Here is a 23,677-nt window from a genome sequence, read left to right as displayed (position 1 = left end):
GTTCGGCCTCTTCCCCTCAGCCATGAATCCTCTTCCCAGTGTCCTCACCTTTGTGTGCAGGCAGTTGTAATTTCACAAGACGGCTCGCTGTGCCCTTCTATGGTCAAACCAATAAATAGTGGGTACATAGACACATGGGAGATGCTGTGATTGTCTGTGTCAGTGTCCTCCAATGTTCATACTGAGCAGCTGGATTGTGTCTAAGTGAGTCACTCTGCTCTGTGGCACCAGGTTGAAACCATATTATTGTCTGCAAGCTGCATGTTATACTCCTGTCAGGGGTTAACACAGATACAAATCACACATTTGTTGGTAGGTTTTGACCTTCCGGAGCTTTTAGGAAACAATGTCTTGAGAAATTAAGCCCAGGCTCTTCAGGCTGGTTATACATTGTTTTCTCAGCTACTTGAAAATATGTTTGCGCCCGTGGCTTATTGATGGTTGTAATTAATAATTATATGAAGGTGAAAGAAAAGGAACCCTCGGGTAAATTCTATACACTTCTACGACTAAAAAGCTGTCAAGCACCGTGTGTAATTATGTTTTTTTTTCGTATGTTTTTTGATGTGTGGTCATTTGATCCACCTCTTTTATATTCTGAAGCCGTCCAGCACAAAGGTTTACGGTCATGCTGCAGCCTTTCTTTATGTATCGAGTGTTTAAGGCTGAATCCTGACGTCTAGACTCATGGCTAAACTGAGTCCGTCATTTCCAACTTTCCACTTCAAAGCAAGGAGAAATATTTGGACAGACTTTCAATGTTAAATCAAAAGAACTAACATCAGTTCTCGTACTGCTGCATCAGCAGCGCAGAATGTGAGATAAATCCTCGGATAAAAAACAGAGAACTTGGAAGAAATAAAAATGAAGCTCCAAAGTGATGGAATGAATAATGCATGGATGGGTTTTTGGATTAGAAAATATGAGCAAAGCAATTTAGGTTTAAAATTGATTTGTATAACTTTATGTTCGGCACTTAAGGCCGTATTTACCACTTTATTGACTTGGTCCAACAATTAAAAAGGGTTTAGTGGAGTATATAATAAAATCGATCACATTTGGGAAAGCTGTTACAGACATTAAAATCTGAAACGAATAACTTGTTGCATGTTTTCATTTTGAATGTAGTAATAATTGCTTTTTGATTTTTAAGTAATGTTATTTGTTTAAAGATGAGTTGTTAAGAAATCGTTATTAATTTAAATTAATTTTTTGTAACCCCATGACATCTTTAAAAGTCACTTCTCTGGCTGTAGTTAGTGTTTTAACCCTGAATAAGCTTTTGTGTGATGTGGCTTCGTGCAGACAGAATAATGAGTCTCCTCACCTCCTCCTGGCCTTTGCTGTAATGTATTTATTCACTATCTCTCGCTGCAGATTTAAACACAATAGGTGACAAACCTCATGACTTTCTAGTTAGTGTCAGATTTATCTTCATCTCTGGCTTTTAAAAGAAACAAATTGTAGTGCTGACTGTAAATGTTGGATACATTGCTCTATTACCCAGTGTAGTTAAGTGTGAAACTGCTTAACCTGTTGTGTAGCTCACTTATTAAATCTCTTCAATCTGACTCTCTTCTCATCCTCAGTGGTACATGATCAGTATCGTTAACATCTACAGCCGCTGGAGAAACAGTGAAATCCGATGCTACGTTAATGGGCAGCTTGTGTCGTACGGAGACATGGCATGGCACGTCAACACAAATGATGTAAGACCCATTTCTTTTCACTCTTCTTCTCCGTTGTCACATTGTCCCCCCCCCCCCGGTTTTGTTCTGTTATTGGAGCTGGACCGACTGAGGCTGCGACGCTGACGTTTTGAATGGCTGGAACTTGTGAGGGGGAAATCGATCAAACAATAGTGCTCACTGAGCAAAAGAGGTTTTATTATATACACATGGATGGGTATAAATATGACTGATGGTTCAGTCTCAGTTTGAATATCCATTTTTCAGAGAATTGTGCCGCACTCGAGGGTGGAAGTTTGAATATAGTATTACAGATTTGAATAAAAATACTTAAATCAGAGTAACCACTGCAGTATATATGTTTGCAGATGATGTAAATATCATTACGCTCAGCCTCTCTTCTTTAAAATGTATGAAAATATTGTGAATGTTAGTGTAACCGTGTGTTGTTTTCAAAGGTTTTTCATTCTGTAGCATTGAGTTCCTGTGATTGTTGCACAAGTCATAAGGTTTTCATATATGTGTGGTTCATGAAATGTTACTTTATATTGACTTTGGTTGTTTGTGATGGAGGAGAAGGTTTAGCATAAATTAACATTAGTCTTGGATACCACTGCCCAATACAAAATGAAACCATTTAAACAAAGTGAAAGACGAAAGATGAAAATGTATAAAATGAGATGTCATAAATAATCCCACCACCACCACATTTAAATGCCATATAAAGCAGTATTCTACACACAGTAGGACATGTGGTATGGATCTAATCTCATAAGCTGACAGCCAGACCGGTGCTACATGTGGTGGGTTTCTCATTAGAAGTTGTAAGTAGACATTAGATTTTAACTTGTAGTTATTTTGTATTATCCTTGTAATTTCTGGTTCTTCTTTCTCTTCAATTGAGGCTGTAATGTTAAACTTAAATGTTTTTAGATATATTTTTAATATCATACTGCTTCCATGTCCTTAGGTTACTCGCCTAGAGATGTAGAAAGATTAATGCCATCCCTCTGCTCTTGCTGGTTTAAAAGTTGGACTGAAGCTAGAAATCTTCTGGATAAGCATAGTGTTACATTTTGTTTGCGTTTCTAACATGGTTTAATGAAAGATGAGCTTAATCAAGATTTGGAATTCTCTATAAATAGACGTGATCGTTTAGTTTCAGTTCCACTTGTAAAGGTCTTCATGCCGACTGATTCGTCAGCTGCTTTGTAATTAGCTGCTGACATTTTAAGTTATCCTTCAATTTTATCCTTAATGTAATCACAGCACACATTCTCCCTCTTTGCCCCTGAGGTTATATTGAGGTTTCATATCTTCATAAATCAGCCATAGTTTTCATTGTTCAGTGGGAGAATTGCCAAGGTAAGCACCGAAACAAGATAGAAAGTGAAAAGACGACATCTTGGTCTGGATGCTCCAGACATTTTCCAGTGAATGAGCCTCTCTTTCTGTGTCCCTCTTGCAGAGTTATGATAAGTGCTTCCTCGGGTCCTCTGAGACAGCGGACGCTAACAGAGTATTCTGCGGGCAGCTGGGAGCCGTCTATGTGTTCAGTGAAGCCCTCAATCCTGCACAGATATTTGCAATTCATCAGCTTGGGCCAGGCTACAAGGTATGTACCGGAGGCTGACTGAATTAGATTACATGTAAGCAGTCTGCATTACCTATCAATCTGTGGAATCAAGGCCCGGCTCTGCCCTGCCGCAGTTCCTTCAACTTGTGTCTCAATCTTGGGAGTTTGGGTTTTCCTCCCAGATAACCCGCCACATAAATTACCTGCTTCTGAGAAATAATGGCACAATACACGGAGGGAAGCAGCGGGCGCTCCGAGGGGAAAGAGTCCTGATCCGACTTATGTCTGCTGCAGCAGATTTAGCGCTCCCAAGCCCCCGGACAAAGACCAAAACAGTGATTGTGAATATTTGGTTTGCATATTTTTATTTAAATTCGTTTTATTTGGAGTTCTACCTGTGGAAGGGTCGTTTTTTGCTCAGGTTTATTATTAATAGGGTCACAACCCCAGAGCGGATGCGAGAGGAGCTTGGTGCATCATGGGAGTTCCCCTAACAGCATAGGCCTGTAACTCTGAGATGGTGTAAGGCAAAGCCTGAGCGAGCCCTAACTATAAGCTTTATCAAAAAGGACATTCTTAAGCCTACTCTAACATATGTAGAAGTTTTCTGCCTCCTGAACATAAACTTGCAAGATGGTTCAACAGGAGAGGAGCCTGACAATTGAAAGGTCATCTTGTTCTGTATCGCAAAAAAAGCCTCTTTACATTTAGCTAACTCATTGGTTTCATCTGGCTTAATTGGTAAATATAATTGGGTATCATCTACATAACAATTTAAGTTCATGGTGTGTTTCCCAATATTTTCAAAAGGAAGCATTTATAGAGTATCTATACAACAGAGGAGTCTATTCAGACCAAGTGGCACTCACCAAGCTCCATCTCATACCAGAAGATTCCAGAAAACAGCTGCACCTGCTCTCAGTAATATTGACAATTACTGAAACAAGCCTTGTGGAGGACTTGGCGCAGGCCTGAGAAATCTCCCGGAATCCGACTGTTGCCTAAACACTTGAGAAACGTACGGCTTCGAAATGTTGCAGACATCCTTTTATGTAACTTTGTAAATACATTTTGATTTTGAATTTAAAAACCGGTCTGTAACATTTTAAAATATATGAATAAAGAACTGAGTGGTGCTCAACAGTGGTCATGCTGTTTCTTCTCAGCGTTAAGCTTTCCATTCTGTCACAAAATGGAGGAATTACATGCACTGACAAATCAAATTTAAACCCAGGATATGTCCCAGATTTTACAACACCTCCGGCCATTTTACACCACCTCTGTTTGCTCTCTAGCTGCTTTTCAGACAAGTTTTTTTTTTTTATGGCAGGAAAGAATCACCGTCTGCGGTATTAAGTTAAAACTTCCACAGTCCAGCATCATGAGACGGATGTTTGTGATTTCAGTCAGGTCTATAAAAGCCTGGAAATTCCCAGTAGAAGTCATTGTTTGGTCTTTTTCGCTAAAGGCTGGCGACTTTCCTTTTCCCTCCTTAATTGTGGCTCTAGACCTTCTATTAGACAGGTAACACACAAAGGATCAATCCTAGAGATTTCTCAAAATAATGAAGAGCGTGTCCTGGGGAGACAATTACCCACAATTGATGAAGCTGTGAACGGCGCTGGTAATAGTGAGCGGGACCGAGCCGGCCAGGTGAGTTGATGAGGAAGGTCAGAGAGTTGTCAGGCTCACTGATTGATAGCTGCAATGGGAGAACTGTCCCGACGACGAGAGGCCTGTCTGTTCTGATTGAGAGCTGCTAGTCCTCGAGTGCAGCAGGTTACAGCCGCTACACAACGTTCATCAGCTTTTCTTGATATCTGTTTTAATGCAGCTCCATTGATGAGCTGGTTTGTGATATAGTTTCTGATCCCTGGTCCCCTCATCCTTCCTCGATGTTTGACACTCTTCCCTTTGCTCCCACGCTGCATTGAATATAATGGTAACGTCTGCAGTTAGTTGATATGCAGAGATCATCGCTGCCTAGGGTCACTTCTTCTACTGCACATTATGATTTATGGCTGTAAATCTGACAGACCTGTTAGTGGAATCTGTTCCCCGCGCTCTTTTCATATCGCTGTTTGCACTCTGAACTGAGATGGCACCAGACAACATGTGCTGTATATTGCTATTATGACTCGAAACCTCACCAGACAGAGATAGTATCGAGGAGCAGTGGTGGGTCTAGACGCTGAGGCTGACAGCAGCTGGCTGTCGTATCGGACTGTCATTCATCACTTCCGCCTCAGCTGGGAGCTCATAAGTCTTTGGGGAATGTCTCGGAAATTGCGGGCTGAAGGATTCCTATAGAACAGAATCCCAACTCTGGGAGATGTACATTTAATGACGATTATGATTTGAGGCGGATGCTAGCAAACAGGACCCAACAGAATATTTTTTAAAAGCTCTCTTTTGATGTTTTTTATAGACGTGAACTCTGTGAATTGGGTCTGGACATTGTCTGGAGTTTGCTTTTCAAGAACACAGCAGGAGATTGTCTGAGTCAGATGGGTTCTAGAGCATTCAGATGAGAGGTGGTGCCTGGGAAATCTCGTGTTTTTGATTACAGCACATCCACATTTTCTGGAAATCTTACTGCTGTATCCTCAGACGGGCTCACTCTCACATTTTGGGGGCTCCCGGAAAATGTTGGGAATTAAATGCACGTCTGAAAGCAGCTTTCTTGTGTTTTTCCCTTGATATGTGCTGTACTGTATCTGTAAAATAGCCCGTTCTGGGTTCATTAAGTAAGATCCGTCAAAGAAATATCCAGTGACACCTTCACTGAACACAAACTTTTATTCACCGAGTTGGCTCGTCAAAACAATTAAGCCATGACTTGAAGTCTTCTCATATCATGCACTTAAACTTATTTCTGTCATCGCTGCTGTATGTGTTCTACAGGAGGCAGCTCAGCTCATTGAATTTGTGCCAGCACTTCTCTGCAGTTTGCACCACAGCTTGTTGTAGAAGAGACTGAGGAGCAGCCTAGTTCTGGTCCTCCCTTGTCAGAGAAGACAAATGTTATCTCTGTGTAGGGGCCGTGCAGTAATGCAATATCTGAGGTAGAACATTACACGACAACCTCACAGGTGTCAGAACGACTGACACATTAGGCAGGTCTACATATATACCTGCAGATGGAGGCTTTTTTTTTTTTAGAAAACCTGCCTGCCTGTAAATGCCTGGAAGCTGTCAATGCAGCAACAACACCGTTTTTTTCACAAGTAGAAATCCCACGAGGCTCCGCAACAGAAAATTTTAAATGTTGTTTTTGTCTGCGTCAAAATACACTTGACTGGTACAGACAGCTCTGGGATAAACAGGTTTTTTTTTCATTAAAGTAAGGAAATAGATGAATTGTTCCAAATGTCTGTGTCTTGCAATATGCAAAAAAAAACCTGAACACTTTCTTGGATCTGGATCTATAACAAACGTAATCCTGGGCCAATGCTGACATCGTCTAACAGCTTTTTGAGATACATCCTGCGAACTGACTGACAAACTAATTTGCAGTGCTGAATCCAAAAGGTATTAAAACTTGGAGATCAACCTCTCCGTGCTGCGTGAATTAAAATAGAGACGATTCATCACACATCATAGTTGAGTCTTCAGAGAAATTGCTTTAACGTAAAAGAGCATTTCATCAATTTAACTCGAAATCACTGCATAATTGACTAAACTGTCTCAATCTGCAGTGGTGCTCAGCCCGCAGGTAACAAGGGACTGTCGTCGGCTCTTGAAGGGAGTTGCGGGGATGAGAAAGTAGGAACTGTGCTCTAATCTGTTTAAATGACCGGCTGGTCCATGGAACGATGCTGTTCCACCACAGGGCCTGTGAGCCAAAACCCTAGAGATCATTATTTTCACACTGCGACAGGGCTCCCACTAAAGTGCAGGGCACTGGAGCTTGTTATTTCTTGTCACTTGGTTTCCATGAGCTTGGAACCTTTTGAAGGATGTTAGAGACTACATGATGAGATGCACGCTGGCTGTTGTGTGGACTTGATCAAGGCAGATGAACATAAAACCCCTTATGCTTTTTTCATCATCTGACTGGAAGGAGATGTATCATTAAGTGAGGCTCAACCCTCTCACTTTCCTTTCTGCACAACTCTTGCTCGACTCCTGCTGCAAGGCAAGTGTCAGCCAGTGTGCACACATTCTGGCCACTGGCGTTTGGAGCCCGAAATTCATTTCTCAAAGTAAAATGAGAAACACAGAGGATAAAGTTCTGCTTAGGATATTTACATTTGAAACTCTAATGTAGACGAGCTGATTAAAATGTAGTGTGGTTCAGTATTTGTAGGAAGTATAGGATATAACTTTAAGCAATGCAGAGTCGTCGTACAACTGAAAACCTGACTCGCCCTTTTAATCCACTTACTACCTTAATTTATCCTTAATTTAGGCAAGTGCATGAACCCTGTTTGCATGTGTTGTGTAACATCCTATCATATCTTAATGAGTTGGATGTTTCTCCACTGTTACTTCAGCTGCTGCTCTCGCTCTCTATCTTATCTTCATCCGCTCACTGTCACTGAATTGGAGAGGGAAGGGAAAAACATTTCTCTCATCCATAATTAATTCAACCCTTCTGATTAGAGGAATTGATTCCCTTATTAAGCATATTCCATTCACACTGCACTGACGGAGTAATTCAGCTCCTCTGTCAACAGCTAATTGATTCAGTAAATTAGGACTAGTCTGTTATCGATCAGCTATTTGTTATGTTAGCCCTAATGAATGTGCTTCTGAGACACTTCTGAGACTAATGGAACCTGCAGTGGGTTTTTTTCACGCAGCAATCCAGGCGTGTTGATGAGATCTTACTCACTTTCAAGACACATATGACGTATTAAAAATATATAATACAAGACACCACATTGATGCCTATAAAGAGAAGATTAATCATTGAAGTCATTAGGTCACCAGCGTATTCCATTCAGAATTAAGGCCACAACAACACATACAATTTGCTAAAAGGTTTATCGATTAATCTCTCCTGGGTGCAAATTTATTCTATTATTGTTTCCTCTGTTTGTGGACTGAACGTGAAGTAGAAATTTAATAAATCCGATGAAAGTCTTTATTGTGATCTCAACAAATGTTTGCACAACGGTTTGATATCTTCATGTTTTTTTCTGATGTTGTTTCCAGCCGTATTGAATATAACTCTTTTTATATCTGCTCCTCTACCAAAGGGCAAGGAGTATTTAAAGAGGAAAAACATTTCTTCAGTAAAGAAAACTGTGCTATTATAACCCCTGTGAGACACAAAGATAAAAAAACATTTATATATGTGCACTGTGAAATATAAACCAATCATTTTAATTAGAATGTTTCATTTACTTGGAAATGAAATTTCAGTCCCTGTTTTTCTTGCTTTTGTATTTTCTTGCACTTTAAATGTAGATTTTCTTAAGCAAAATCACATTGTACTTCTGGTTACTTTGCACACTTGTTAATTTTGTTACATTGGTTTGTACTGTTTGCATCACTGATACCATGCAAATAGCCTTTTATAGACCTTGAAAGAAACAGATCTTAACCTCTAGAAACGTGTGTTTGCTGCTACACAAAAAATATTAATCTTGTCATTTCTGATTCTCAAATTGATGTGTTTAAATCAAGTTATAATTAAAAGACAACACCTGACGGGCTGCATGAGCGGGAAGGAGCTGCTCCCTCTCACCATCTTCTTCTCTTCTTTTCAGAGCACATTCAAGTTCAAGTCAGAGAGTGATATCCACTTAGCAGAGCATCACAAGCTGGTGTTGTACGACGGCAAGTTAGCCAGCTCCATCTCCTTCACCTATAACGCCAAGGCCACCGACGCTCAGCTCTGCCTGGAGTCCTCGCCTAAAGAAAACGCCTCCATCTTTGTGCACTCACCACACGCCCTCATGCTACAGGTCAGCTACTTCACTTCAAGCCTTCTCTTACTCTGTGTACATTATCTCAGGCTGTGATTCTTTCAGTTCTGCTGCACTGGTTTTCAAAATGTCACGGTATAGGTGAGTTTTTTTATTCCGTTTCGTGTTCTCCTCGCAGGATGTGAAAGCCACGGTGACTCACTCCATCCACAGTGCCATCCACTCCATCGGTGGGATCCAGGTGCTCTTTCCCCTCTTTGCTCAGCTGGACTATCATCAGCTGAACGACAGCCAGGTGGAAACCACTGTTTGGTAAGAAATAGAAATATTACTGGTGCACACGGCATGTTGAAGCATTAGAATATATACAAATGGGAATTGTAGGGTTACAAAACTTTGGAGATTTTGTGCTGAACCCTCTTTTGCAAAAAGGTAGATTTTTCTATCTACAAATGTATGTTCATCTTTATTATCAGCCAAAACAAACGTGGGGAGGCATCTTATTTATTTATCCTTTCTGGGATGTCATATACTTGAAGTAAATTATCATCATTATTTGGGTGGTGTTGTGGTTACAGGCACTGAGCCTCAGGAGCATGAGAAGAGAATTCAACAAAAAAAAACGACTTTATTAATCCCGATGGGAAATACAGTGAGGATTGAGCAGTGCTGAGGTTGCTGATGTGAAATGATGTTACATAACGTCTTGATGATACGGTCTCAACCTCCAGAATCTATAAACAGTGTGGTGATTAAAGTGTTTATTACATCAAGTACTTTTTTCAGCATTATTATATTGTATATATTAACATGGAAAGTTTTAATCTCAAATTTGAAGTTGTCTTTAATCCAGCATGATGTTTATTTTGTAAATTATGGTCCCATTTAAAGGAAAATAGACAATGGATACCGTGTAATTGACAGCTTGTACCGTCCAATGGGTGCAGGTCACAGGTGTCTTCGCGCTCTGTCAGGCTCCTCCCCCCTTTCCTCCAAATGTGGTTACTTCTGGTTGCAGAAAAAACGCCAAACTAGATGTTTCAAAACTGCAGTAAGCAAACCAGTGGATGACGTCATGGTAAGTCACAGTGGTCAAGCTGTAGTCAAGTCCTTATTATCTCTACTCCCTGGTTTAGACTGGTCCCAACATACATGTACTTAGCTGGTCGGTCCAAAGTGTCCCCGCTGTGCCCTGAATGGAGTCTGAGCTCGACTCTAATCCCATGTTAGTCAGCAACAGCAGTGGGACTGGAAAGACACAGGAGCGACCACATAGCAGCACAACCCCCCCAATGCCCACAGCTCTGTGCTTCTGTAGTTCCCTCTCATCTCTGCTCTCTGTCCCTCCTTCTCCTTCGGCATTCAGACTTACTTTGTCCTTGCCTTGGCTTGTGCACCGAGTCCATCTAAAGCCTGGTGAGCCGAAGAGTTCAAAGCCTCGGCCACAATTATCTCTCTGCCGTGCCTGTGGATCTGCTGCGGCCTCTCTCAACTGCACTGGCGAATATCGATTTAATAAACCCAGTACTTTTTTTTTACCACCTCAATTTCCAAACTGTGCTGATTTAACATCTGCCACTGCTGCTCTGCCAAATTAAATTGAAGCTTTGCCTGCTGTAAAGGATCATAGTCTGAACCACGAGAACACGGAGCAGATTGTTTCCCACTTCTGTGTGTGTTCCCCTCATAGTCGGAGCAGAATCGAGAAGCTACTTAATTAAACTGATAAGGTGGACAGGCACACAGAGCGAAGTTAACATTCACTCAAATTAGTTTGTATGCATTTATGCAGTGTATGTGCAAAATCTATGGGCGAGCCTGTGCAGGAGGGATAGTGTCTCACTGATTGTTGTGCTGGAGCAGAGGCCACTCGAGACTTTGAGGGAAAGCCGATTAATAAGTGTCACCGAGCACCAGTGTCACTCAGCCGAAGGCTTCGACTGAAAAACGCTGCAACAAAGAAGAGCAAAAATCTTCTCTGCACTCCCCCACCCCCACCCCCACCCCCACCTCACACACACACTTGCATACCACTCTCCCAAGTGGTCTCAGACTTTGGGACGCACACATCATGTTTAAACTTTAACCCCCACACCACTGTGTTCCTATAGAGCCCAGGGAGCCTGCTTTTTCTTTCTGAATTGAAGAGGGATGAAAGTGGCGAGCTGGAGTTCCCAGCTGATTACTGACATCCTCTGAAAATGACCTTTTTCCCCCCCTCTCCTCTGCTCCACTGTGTCCTCGTGCTGCTGTTCTTTGTAGAATAACTCCTTCAGCACCTGATGAGTGTGTGGATAGATGACTTTTTTTTTATTCCCTTGTGAGAACTTGTGCTCTCTTGTTTCTCAGTGCCACTCTCCTGGCATTTCTCATTGAGCTGCTCAAGAGCTCTGTGGCCATGCAGGAGCAGATGCTCGGGGGAAAGGGCTTTTTGGTGATTGGATACCTGCTAGAGAAGGTAGAGTATACTACAGCCTCCAGTACATATCGCAACTGTTTGCCAAATTCAGTGAGACATTTTGACATTGTTTAATAAGAAAAGCACAGGTTTAAACAATAAAATGAGTAATGGCTCATTGTCAGATTAATATATAGTATATGTAAAATTATATTATGTTAAATAAATGTCAAATAAACTCTTTAATTCCTTGAAATGAATGGGAACATGCCGCTTTCACATATTTTTCCACTGAACAAGCCTGTGTTTTTGAAATGTGTTTCACCTTCCCCACTATCAAGATGCATCGTTTCCTGTCTGTACTCTCCGAGCCTTGTCAACACTCTGATCTTCCATTGCCTGTAGCAGGAACCTGAACGTGTCTTTGAACTAGACAGAGCTTTAAGAACAACACCACAGGACGACATGCCTTCCTCTCCTCTCCCCTGTTGGTTTATCTCTCTCTTTCTGCATCAGTCTTTGCTCTATTTACCCATTTTGTGATGCAGATCGAGCTTCTCTCTCGCGGCCTCCCCAGAGTGTTGGCTCTTTTGGAGTCACCGAGAAATGACTCCACTTTGTCACTCAGTGAGTTGCCTGCCTACTGGCTTCAGCTGCTGTTAACTAACAGCCAGACACAGTCGGCACCTGAGGTTTTTTTTTTTCCCCTTCCTTCCCCGCTGCCAGGTTTCACATTTCCACATCTCACGCCATCTGCTCCTGATCTGTTTATGCCACACCTTCCCTTCTCCCCATGCCTTCATTTTCCGTCTCTGCTGCCCGGACCATGCCGCCACATGGGAGGAGAGCAGGTGTTAGACAAGAGCAGTAATGGTCCATGTCAATGTGAAAATCACTCAAAGTCAAGCATTTACAAAAGTGCCCTAATTTAGTTCATTCATTCTTTCTTAGATTCATTCACCAATACCAACATGATACTACAGAACCTGAAGAACACACAACTTGATTATCATTTAATTAAACCTGCACGCCAGGGGGAAAACACTGAGTTTTGCAGAAACTAAATTATTTGATCCATTGTTTTTTCATGATACTTTTGAATTAGATATTTTAATACAAGCAACATTTAACCAGCACCCAAAGTAAAATACAAAATAAACAATTAGTAGCGTCTATTAAATACACACCTAAGGAAAAGGTTTCTTCTGGCATCTCTCTATTCTGTGTTGTCTTCAACCTTCTCGTCTTAACCATTGTGATCTGATCATTGAAGTCCAATTTGAAATTTGGATTTAGGATTTGAAAATGCAAACAGTTGCTTAAACAATCCCATTAGGTTTTATACAAATGATATGGGTTTTTTCAATAACCTCTGTTGCTCCCACAAATGTTTCTAACTTTTGTTAAATTTGGAAGCGCCAGCCTGTATAGGATTAAATTAACTTTGAGAAATTTAGATCATTCATTCCAAAGAGATATTTCATGAAAAGATACTGCAGGAGTTTGCTCTTCATAATCCAGTCGGTATCAAGATGGTGGCGACCTGCTCACACCAGGACAGACTTTGATATAAGATTTGCTTCTACATGACTCTGTGCTTCTTCCTGCAGTCGTCACGTGCCCACATCAGCAGGTCTGTACTAGAGCAGTTCCTCTGCTTTGCGAAGTACCTGGACGGTTTGACACACGGGGCACCACTGCTGAAGCAGCTGTGTGACCATATCCTGTTCAACGCTGCCATCTGGATCCACACCCCGGCCAAGGTAAGCTCCTGCAGGAAACGCAGCCCGAGAGGCGACAGGTGTCGCTGGCTTCATGCATCCTTTGCAGCATCCTTGTTTTTGAAAAGACGAGAATTGAAATTGCATATCTTCCCGTACCTGTTTTTTGTAAAATATATATTCCACTGGTGTCTTTTTTGTTTGGATTTGATAGCAAGTGTTTAAAAAAATTGGACAAATTTAAATAACCATATTTTTCTGTTAGAGGAACTTGTATTAATGAGCCAAATGCAAAACGCCGCTGACTCTGTTGGTTGAGTTATCACGTTAAAGGACAGTTTCAGCCCTTTACGGCGGTTCTGTGTTAAGGAGCCATCTGACATTCACCCACCAGCTGCTAAGTGCCGGAGGAGTCCTCAGTCAAGTGGAGTGGAGCACATACACCGGCTACAGCATATTCCCATATTTATAAGATATTAAATTATCGCATGGTTCATTGCTTGCTTCCACCTTCCTTTCCTCAACCAACTTTCTTAAATGAATTTTGTCTCCCTCCGTTTAAATAATGACCCATGAAGAAACCGGATGAGGTATATCAAAGAAGCCCAGTTTGCGTGGCGAATCCATTTGCCTCAGTAATGTTTCTGGTGGGTCCAAGCCGTGAATAAATAAAAGGAGGAAATTAATGCAAAAGTGTCCGCAGGCTTTTTTGGGACACTCTTCCAAAGAGGAGCATGGAGAAAAGAGACACACTGAGGTAATGAAGTGGGTTGGGGCTCTTTTAGCCACATCACAACAGAAAGCTACACTGGCTCCTTCCCTGAGGACGTGCAACAAAGTCCACATTTGCTCTGTCCCCATCTTCAAGCTGCACCGGGTACAGAGAGCCAGCTGTGCGAACGATGGCGACATGCAATACGCGTTAATTGCATGGGCTCGCTGACCTTGTCCAAGTAGAAAAATGTGGTTTTGCGAATGCTTTTTATTTCTTTTTAGTTCTCATGGAAATTACATTACCAGCAGTGTGGTGTTCAGTTATCTCCGGCGTTTAATATCAGTAGCCTCAAACCACGTCGCATCACACTCACATCATAACCACACTGCCGCATTTAGTCATGACTCACACGTGACTCATTAATATCCTATAAATTATGGCACAGTGGGGGGAAAAAAGCATTCAGTGCCAGAATGACTGGAGTGAGATTAAATTCATGTCAGGCCTGTTGCTAATTACAGAGGACAGGCTAATCATCAGTGAACAGTGTGGAGCAGCGACGGCTATGAAATGAAGTAACATAGGGTCAGTGGCCGTCCCTACCATCCGAATACAAGGATAATAAGGCTCAGCCAGAGCAAATCCTCTTTGGTAAAATGTCTTGGTTCTTCTACACGGTTCAGAGGATCACGTTGTAATTATGTATATAAGTGTCCTGACAGTGTGCAGTTAACAACATTAACATGTGTGTGTGTGTGTGTTCACTCTCCAGGTACAACTCTCTCTCTACACATACCTGTCCTCTGAGTTCATCGGCACGGCAACCATCTATAACACAATTCGTCGAGTGGGCACGGTGCTCCAGCTCATGCATACGCTTAAGTACTACTACTGGGCCGTCAACCCTGCAGACAGCAGCGGCCTCGCGCCAAAGGGTCTCGGTGAGTACTGTATATGTGTAATTTTTGAATTTTTCCCCCCGCAGGATAGGTCAAGCTGAGGTTATTTGTTATCTTTATGCCGTGGAATATGATTTGATTTGCTTTGGCTTGTTGTTTCCCATCCGTCTGAATGCTCATCCAAGTGAAGCTCATTGTTCTGGAAAAGGAAATCACAGGGTGTGAACCAATCACGATCGTTGTGTGCAAGTCTGCAAAGCCTGCAATCAAAGTGTCTTCCTGAAATGGCAGCAGCCCCCCCCAACATTTGAAATGACTCATCTCCACATGGAAGTGTCGGTGCCTGTCAGCTGTTAGGACCGTGGCCATCAGTGGAGATGACAGTGAGGCAGACACGCCACATCAATACTGTCATCTCGATAGGGCGCTCGGTGTGGGCGTCGGGCCTTTGAAACCTGGGCCAATAGTATGACTGGCATCGTCTGTCTGTGGAACAACAGTATGTCACCAAGCAGGCTGCTCTGGAAGTGAGTGTCCTTGAACTGTTGTTTCCTTTTTTACCTTTTTCATTGTATAGGGCGTTTTTATTTTTATTTACAACGCTTTTTCTAGAGCTCACTTTAAACTGCACTTAGGAAATTTACACCCCGACGGTTAAAGGTTCTTCCAGGAAAATATATTTTTATTTGCTTTTACCAGCATGGGCAGGATCACTGACAATTTCTGACACATGAGAGCTTTGTATTTATTTACACGGCAAGAGGAAAATATATATTCTCACAAGCACCGTCAGAACTGGGCGGATGTTGAGGCATTTTAGCTTACATTTTCTGCAGCCCACATCAAGGCACTTGGCCTACATTTATGATCTGTCAGGAGTGGGAGTCTTGATTTGCTGCTAATAGTGGCTGTGACCTTTTAGACTGAGGTTAGCTGGGACAATATGGGCGCTCATATCTGTGATTTAGGTCAGACCACGAGCCCCTTCAGTCTCACTTCTCCTAATTTTAATTTCCTCCTTATCCCATCTACTTACACTCGGCTGCAGTGTCCCTCATCCCTACTGATGCTGTGCAATGGAACTTTACAGGACTTAATAAGTGATGAAAGCTCAACATATCTGGAGCTCATGCTCTGGGACATTGCACTATATTTAGCACGGTCATCAGAGGAACCTTTTGTCATGTCGTTATTTCTATAATGTCCACTACCTCTGACACTCAAGGTAGTTTTTTTACTTTGCTATCACCACGGCTGAATAATAGATTTTGATGTTGAAATCCGTTTCTGTGGAGCCTCGGGCATTGCAGTGTAGTTCTGCTATGTGTTACAAGAAGCCAGTTTACGACACTGATCCCAACACTGGACTTTCTGTGGCGAGTACTGATCTAAACTAGTGCCACCCCTCGAAACTGAAGTCTTGCATATTCAACTTTATCTTTATTTATTTGCCGAATTGCTGACAGTTTAGATGGATCTGATTATTGCTTCACTACCACAAATCACTTACATTAAAAGCAGTAATTGTCAGTGGCAGTACATTGGAAAGACATGAACATATTTGGGTGAATCTAATATATTTCCACTTGATGTGGTATCAAAACTGTCAGTTATGTTTCCATTGTTGCCCATGAGGAGATGCCATGCATATACACATGAAACCAAACTCTATCACAAACTTAATGATTCTGTTGAGTGTTTGTGAATTTTGTCAGTTTGAGTATTTTATATAAATTCTAGACTTCCTGGGTAACGTGGTCACTTCCAAAGGCTTTAAATGTGGACAGGTTAATGTTAACTAAGTCCAGATAGTCTCCAGGTGTAGAGTAGTTTACATTTCCAGGGCAACAAGTTGGACAAATTGAGATTAAACTCTGGCTCCAAATGACGTCAAAAGCACAGGACGATAGCACCTGTATGCAGGATATTTGTATCTTCACTTTTGTAGAACAGGAGGAAGAAGAGACACATTGTTCAACTTTATTTACTGCTTTCCCAAAATGTAGAATTTCCAAATCGAGCTATAAATATGGTGCTGATTATTGCCGGTGGATTGTTACGGGCTCACAAAATGGTTGACTTTGTGGGGAGATATTCTGAAATGGATCACCTTCATTTTCAGCGTGGGCCTGGTTCCATTTATCTGCTCTTTATTTGCAGGGCAGTTTTACTCTCCGTCCTTCTAAACTGAGATATAACCCCCCCTCCCCCTCCCAAAAAAGGCATAAGTAGAGGGAGAGAACCGAGGAGATAATGAAGTGTTCAATTTTAGGACCCGGAGAAGACGTTTAAAACAAAGCTCCTGCAGCTATTCGGTCTTTGTGGAAGTGCCTTCTTTTCCCCCTCAGGTCTTAATAGAAAGTGCTATCAAATTAAAGCCATGTATCATTCGCTTACACACGGAATCACTGCAGGCCCTTACAGACAGTTGCCCATCGCTCAATATTCCTCAGCCTGTGACGTGCACCAAAGCCGAATCATAATCTGTTTCAATCTCCATCACTCTCCTTTTTGTCTTCGTCTCCGTCCCGCTTGTGCTCTACTAAATAATGAATAATGAAACGAGTAGCAAAGCGGTTTGGCCAGTCACCACGTTCAATCCAAGCTGGTTCTGTCTTGTTCCCATTATTGGAGAAATCACCAGTGACAGATAGGTAGAGGAGCCTCAGAGGAATAATCTGATCAAGGCTTGTGGTTGAATTGATTTTGTGTGCGCCTTCATTCTGATGAATTAATCTGGCATAAGACACAAATTACTGATAACAGGGAGGTCAGGGAACGGTTTGTCACGTGCATGCTGCTCTTTCAACACTGCCGTCATACAGACTTACACTCCTGGGAAATCCTCTGGATCAAACAGAGGTGAGGTGGTGCTGTAGGAAAGTTGTTGAGAGATGGGGCCCAGCTCCTGCGCTTATATTTGCCCCGCGTCTGTCTCACCAAATATAAAGAAAGCTATTTCAAATACTGTAAATAGCAGGTAAGCAGATAACACGAGTTACAGCCTCAAGAGAATTGTGGAAACCAATTATATTTGTGGCCTCAATCAAAAGTGCTGTTGCATGTTGTAGTGTTTTATCAGCCTGTGAGAATACAGGATGCATATTGTGGTTGTTGTGAACGATCACAAGTCATAAGCTGAAAAAAAAAAAGACTCCGTCATTAATCACATCGACATAAATTGTTTTTCAATAAACTCTTTCTCCCTGTGCCCTTGGGAAGTAAAGTAATCTGTGATTGAGAAACAAGAGCCGCTGAGCATAATTGGTTGTGAATAACTTGGATGCAGTAGCTGTGGTAATAGTGTTCTTATCATCCCTCCCATGTCAGGGTCTGTCCCTGCACTGGTTTTTCTCCTCTCACTCTATTAATCAGTGTCAGCATGCAGTGGAACTCACCATCCTCCTGCAACCTCACCGAGCCTCATCATTGATTACACCGACTGACGGCTGGAGCTGCAGGATGGCTGCTGCTGTTTTATCTGTCGCCGTGGCACTGGCCCCGTTTCAAACGAACATGTGTTCGGCCAAGGTGCAGGTTTGGGTTTACAGAGGGCTGCGGGGAGAAGAAAGACATCTGGGCAAAGAGAACGTCTTTCCCCCCCGGAAGGATTTTTCTGTTGTAATTGGCCATTACTGTTTGCTTTTGTTTTGCATTTGCTACCTCTGCATATGCAAAACACTTTCTGAATTATCTGCCAGGTTTAACTGCCAAAATGGAGCCTTTGTCTGCTGCTAATCTTCGGAGGATTCATGTTTGTTAGTTGCGAGTGGTAACATGTACCATACCCTGTGTTTTCTGATGTGTCTGACTCTGTGTGTTGTATTGATATCTGCCTGTTGCTTCAGCCTGTTACTGCGCTTACTCACTATATGATGAAGCATATCAATTAGGATCTGTCAAAATGAATTCTAACTGATTAAACAAACCACTACAGCAGCAGCTCTGTGATGTGACAGTGTGTCGATGCTTTTCTGTCATATTTCTGTCATTCCTCTTTATTTGCACGCCACACGTACACCTGCTGACGGCGGTCAGTCTGTCAACGTGTAGAAATGAGATTCGTGACGGGGATTGATCGCAATGTGGGGCAAACGTTGAAGTGCCAAAGTGACCTTAAGTTGGCCGACTCACTCTGGGTAGATTTTAATGAGATGTTGGACAGTGTGATGGGCAGGTGGGACCGTGGTGACCTTGGGCCGGCTGCCTGGGCACTATGTTTAACGCTGACACAGCAAAGAAAACTGAAGATGACTTTGAAGAACTCCCGGGTTTTTTTCTGCTCTTTCAAAAGAGGGAAACACACAACATCAATGAGAAATATGTCGTTATGAACTTGAGACTGAGACTGGAAAACGGACAACATGAAAACAGGGAGATATCTTATTGGTTCCAATAATCTTCTTTCTCATTTTTATTGCTTCTCTCACTCTCCCTCTTCAACTACAGATGGTCCAAGGCCGACCCAGAAGGAAATTACTTCTCTGCGGGCGTTCATGCTTCTCTTCCTCAAGCAACTCATCCTGAAGGTATGTTCCACCTGTGTTCATGCCTCGCAGCCCCTCGCATGGCTGGAGTTTGAGCTGTACCCTAGAAAATATGCAGGGCCGCCGATTATCATCCTTCCATATTCTGTAACGGGCTTTGCCGTGGTAAAGTCAAAAAGGGAGCTCCTCTCCTCAGTAGTCCTGCTGATACTTCCTGGAAATATGCCCCCATATTCGAATAATGCACCAAGTGGCTGGTCTTTTTCTTCCCTTGATGTAAGCGGTTGACCAATCTCAACAGAGTGGGCTCGTTGACCAATCAGAGCAGACTGAGCTGTATCTGGAGGGGGGTCTTAAAGAGACGGGAGCTAAAATCAAGTGTTTAAGACAGAGGCTGAATAGAAGAGCTGAAGCAATGGACAGTGTTAGGAAGGTGGTAGGTTTTCTGATAATTATAGCATGAAAACCTTTTCAAGTAATAAGCCAAATAAGAATAATGAACCTGACTATGAGTATAATATGTCTATAATTTGTTTTGCTGCAGATACCTAAATTCTGATCAAAGGTACATCAATTACAATGTTGTTCCTCTAGTAGTTTCCAGTACCTGCATCATGTGAAAAGTACTCATGATGGTTATTATCAGAATATTGTTAGACAGGTTATACCTTTATAATGCATTGACCCTTTTCCAATGATTTGCCTTGTACGTCATGTCTTCCTGTTTTTCATTCTTTCAGGACCGAGGTGTGAGGGAAGATGAGCTGCAGAGCATCCTCAACTATTTGTTAACAATGCATGAGGTACATGACAGTCTATCTGCGCTCTGAGTGAATTCACAGTGTGTTAGTGTGACACGTTGCTGCAATTAGTTCCAGGGTCACATTTCATTTCCACTGTTGCTATTCTAGGAGAAGTATATTTTTTTCCAGCATTTAAACTAATCACCAGTATAAATTATTCTTCTGGATTGCCAGTGCACTTTCCATTGTCCTGCAGCTGCCCCCGGGGGTCCAGCTGTATTCTGCAGTAGCAGATGATACAGTAGCAGGACACATACTTTATCTTTGCTGCATTTGCAGTTACTGAGCAAAGAACAGGATATTCTCTCTCCTCACCTGCTTCCTTTTCTGTCCTTCTTTCTCTTTATCATCGTCCCCCTCTGCTGGTTTATTTACAGGATGAGAATCTGCATGATGTGCTGCAGTTGGTGGTAGCACTCATGTCTGAGCATCCCGCCTCTATGATCCCTGCTTTTGACCAAAGAAATGGAATACGGTAAGCCCCCTCGGGGAGAAACACAATCCCTTTGCTGTTCAGGCACAAAATGAAGAGGTGATTTCGACAAAGTAAACCTAAGCACCTAGCGCTCGTGCTGCTTCTGTGTGAAGCATGAATAATTCAAATGTTCAGTGAGAAATAAACTATGCATGGAAAAGTAACAATATTAACATACTGATTCCACAGAATGACATAGATGATCAAACTTACCCCATGTGATCTTATGAAATATAAATGCACACAGCGTCGTGCTCACGACTTGTGCGTTCTGCCGCTTTCATTGGGACATTCATTTATTGCTAATGTAAATTTACTTTGAAGGAAAGTGGTTGTCAGCTTAGCAGCGCAGGGCCTTTTCATCATCAGGACTATATTTTATTATGTCAGAATCGTGTAGTGTTGCCAGCTTCCGCTGCTTGTGTCTATTCCAGGGTGATCTACAAGCTCATGGCCTGCAAGAGTGAGAGCATTCGAGTACAATCCCTCAAAGTCCTTGGGTATTTCCTCAAGCATTTGGGCCATAAGTAAGTAACTCCATTATATTGTGTAGTAGATTGTAATTACACACTAAGTCTAAGTCTTTTTTTATAATGAATAGCCTGAAGATATATAAATCTTACAATGTTTTAAAACTACAGACACACACAGACACGGAAAGTGGGAAGTGACATAATCTTAAAAACTGGTCAGCATGGTGGTAACTATTGACAAACGTACATAAGCCTTTATCTGATGTAAACCATCAATTTGGCCAAATCTGCAACATCAGCACTCTCGTCCAGCTGTGTGGAAAGATGGCGACTACTTGTAATGCGCTGAGTCGATGTTTTTACGTGGTGATGTGTCATTATTACAGTAATTAATTAACTTCACGAGGGCAGTTTTTCTTCCACTTCATTTCTTTTGGTAGATATTTCACACATCCGTCCCCATACCACCAGTGGGACATGTACCATAGTTTGAGAAATTTGGTTTTGGCTCATACATGTTTGATGATCTCATCTATTATATCTCGTTTTGTCATTTCTAGTCTGTCCGTGTCTATGCAGGGTCCATCTTAGCAAGTTGTGAGGGCCTATAGAAGCTGAAATGTCGTAATTCAGGCTTTACATTCGGTGACATGATTCATCTGTTCCTGTCACTGGTTTGAAAGATCGTACAATTAGAAGAGTCAAACACTTTTGACTGGAAGCCAGCTTTTAAAATTATGGTGCATTTCTTTGTAGAGCACCTGAATTCTTGGCATTTTACCCAAGCCATTACTTCACTAAAGAGAAGGGTGGAAGAGGTCCAAGCTACTGTCCCGCAGAGTGAAATAAATTCTAAACTACCCACTAGGATGTCAGCGCATCCTCTGCACGCTGCACATTGGAGAGGAGAGGAGAGAAAATGCCTTTGGGTGGAGAGCCTATGATTCAAAATGTGGATTGCAGTGTTGGGTGGAGGATACTATATGGGGGTTGGTGCTGTGCTCGCAGTGGTGGGGCAGCAGGTGTTGTGGTATTACTGGTGCCTGCTGAATGGGGAGACAGGCCACCACGGGCACAAGTGAAAGGCCTTTATCCTCCAGGGACACGAGTGCTTTATGAAATCCTGCTTTCACTCCTCACTTAAATGGCTTTTGTACATTTTACTTTGAGCTCTAGTGCTGCTCATAATGAATTAAACATGTTTTCTGCTTTATTGAGGTGATTTTTTATTTTTAATTTCATTGTATTATCTCATTTTTGTAATATATTGGTAATTCTGTCTGGGTCACATAGTCAGAATAATATGATATACAGACACATTGTACACATTCATATTTTCGGGGCCATGTGGTTGAGGAAAATTAATAAAAGTAAAATAAATAAGGCACAAGAGTGAGAGTAAAGACATATTGTTTGACCCCAACTTCTGACTTTCCTTAGAATTTCAATCAAATAACTAATTAAAACCAAACTACTCAGAAACATTTGAACTAAAACAAACATCAGTCTGATAAGAACTACCTAAAATGACATAAACCATCTTTGAGAAAAATATATTTGACTTGAAATGTACTTTGACTTTTTCGTTTGGTCCATGTCCCATCTGCTAACATGGATGAGACAGGGTTTTATGAGCTATACTGAATCTAGTCTATGCTCCACCCCTAGAATTTCTGACTGAATAACATGTATACTATTTTTCCTATCCACCCATTGTACCTTTATTTTAACTTTGTCACATCTGATAATATAAACTATACACAAGAAAAAAAAAATAGACTGACTTATTTACACTGACAATAAGGCTCAACCTCCCACAGCATGTTGATTGTGGTGGAGCAGATTTGCTGCACACCACCATTAGTCTGCCCTTTTCTACCAAATTCCCACATTTAAGCAGTTGAGAGCAACACTACTCTTATCCTAAGTGTCCAATTTGCCAGCCTCTGCAATATAAAAAAAAAAAAAAAAAAGGGAAATGTTGACCTAGGAAAGTCCCAACTCCTCCTTAGGCAGTTGCAGCAGAGTTGTGCAGCCCTGGCTTAGCATGGCGACAGCCGTCCTTGTGCTGTTTGCAGGAATAGTTTGTCACTGTGCAGCCTGGTCCTGCCTCTGTTGTATCTCGGAGCCATTCTTTTGGTGACAGGCTAACTTCGTTATCCTACACACCTCCGACGGAAATTCCACCAATTTATGACAGCAGGCAGTTCCTGACACTTGTCTCCAGAGCCCGGCTCCCTGTGGGTGAGAATAGGGTAGCAGGCTGACGGCACCCACTGATCCTTTCAGTGGCTTAGGGAGCTCTAAACAGGCCACTTTTACCATCATGTGTCTGTGTGTTTGTGTTTGTGTGTGTGTGTGTGTGTGTGTGTGTGTGTGTGTGTGTGTGTGTGTGTGTGTGTGTTTATCCGCAGGAGGAAGGTGGAGATCATGCACACACATAGCCTCTTTACTCTCCTGGGAGAGAGGCTCATGCTGCACACCAACACTGTGACGCTGACAACCTACAACACTCTGTACGAGGTAACGACACATTTTCCTCTCAAATGTCCCGGCCTTGGTGCAG

At 42.1% G+C, this 23,677-nt stretch overlaps 1 protein-coding gene across 4 annotated transcripts in view; it reads left to right on the top strand.

Annotated features, from left to right (window-relative positions):
• nbeab (neurobeachin b) overlaps positions 1–23,677 on the top strand; it is a 178,802-nt gene that overhangs the window by 45,046 nt on the left and 110,079 nt on the right. For all 4 annotated transcript variants that reach the window (XM_034605171.1, XM_034605173.1, XM_034605172.1 and 1 more), the window contains 12 exons: positions 1,590–1,709; positions 3,157–3,303; positions 8,982–9,179; positions 9,319–9,452; positions 11,490–11,598; positions 13,149–13,301; positions 14,747–14,915; positions 19,323–19,402; positions 20,101–20,163; positions 20,541–20,638; positions 21,073–21,165; positions 23,526–23,634. In XM_034605171.1, the coding sequence (XP_034461062.1) occupies positions 1,590–1,709; positions 3,157–3,303; positions 8,982–9,179; positions 9,319–9,452; positions 11,490–11,598; positions 13,149–13,301; positions 14,747–14,915; positions 19,323–19,402; positions 20,101–20,163; positions 20,541–20,638; positions 21,073–21,165; positions 23,526–23,634 (1,473 nt within the window). The remainder of the gene's footprint in view (positions 1–1,589; positions 1,710–3,156; positions 3,304–8,981; positions 9,180–9,318; positions 9,453–11,489; positions 11,599–13,148; positions 13,302–14,746; positions 14,916–19,322; positions 19,403–20,100; positions 20,164–20,540; positions 20,639–21,072; positions 21,166–23,525; positions 23,635–23,677) is intronic.

This window comes from Hippoglossus hippoglossus, chromosome 13, assembly GCF_009819705.1.
Source record: "Hippoglossus hippoglossus isolate fHipHip1 chromosome 13, fHipHip1.pri, whole genome shotgun sequence".
Taxonomy (NCBI): domain Eukaryota; kingdom Metazoa; phylum Chordata; class Actinopteri; order Pleuronectiformes; family Pleuronectidae; genus Hippoglossus; species Hippoglossus hippoglossus.
The sequence above is the reverse complement of the archived record's forward strand: the minus strand, read 5'-3'. Positions and strand labels throughout refer to the sequence as shown.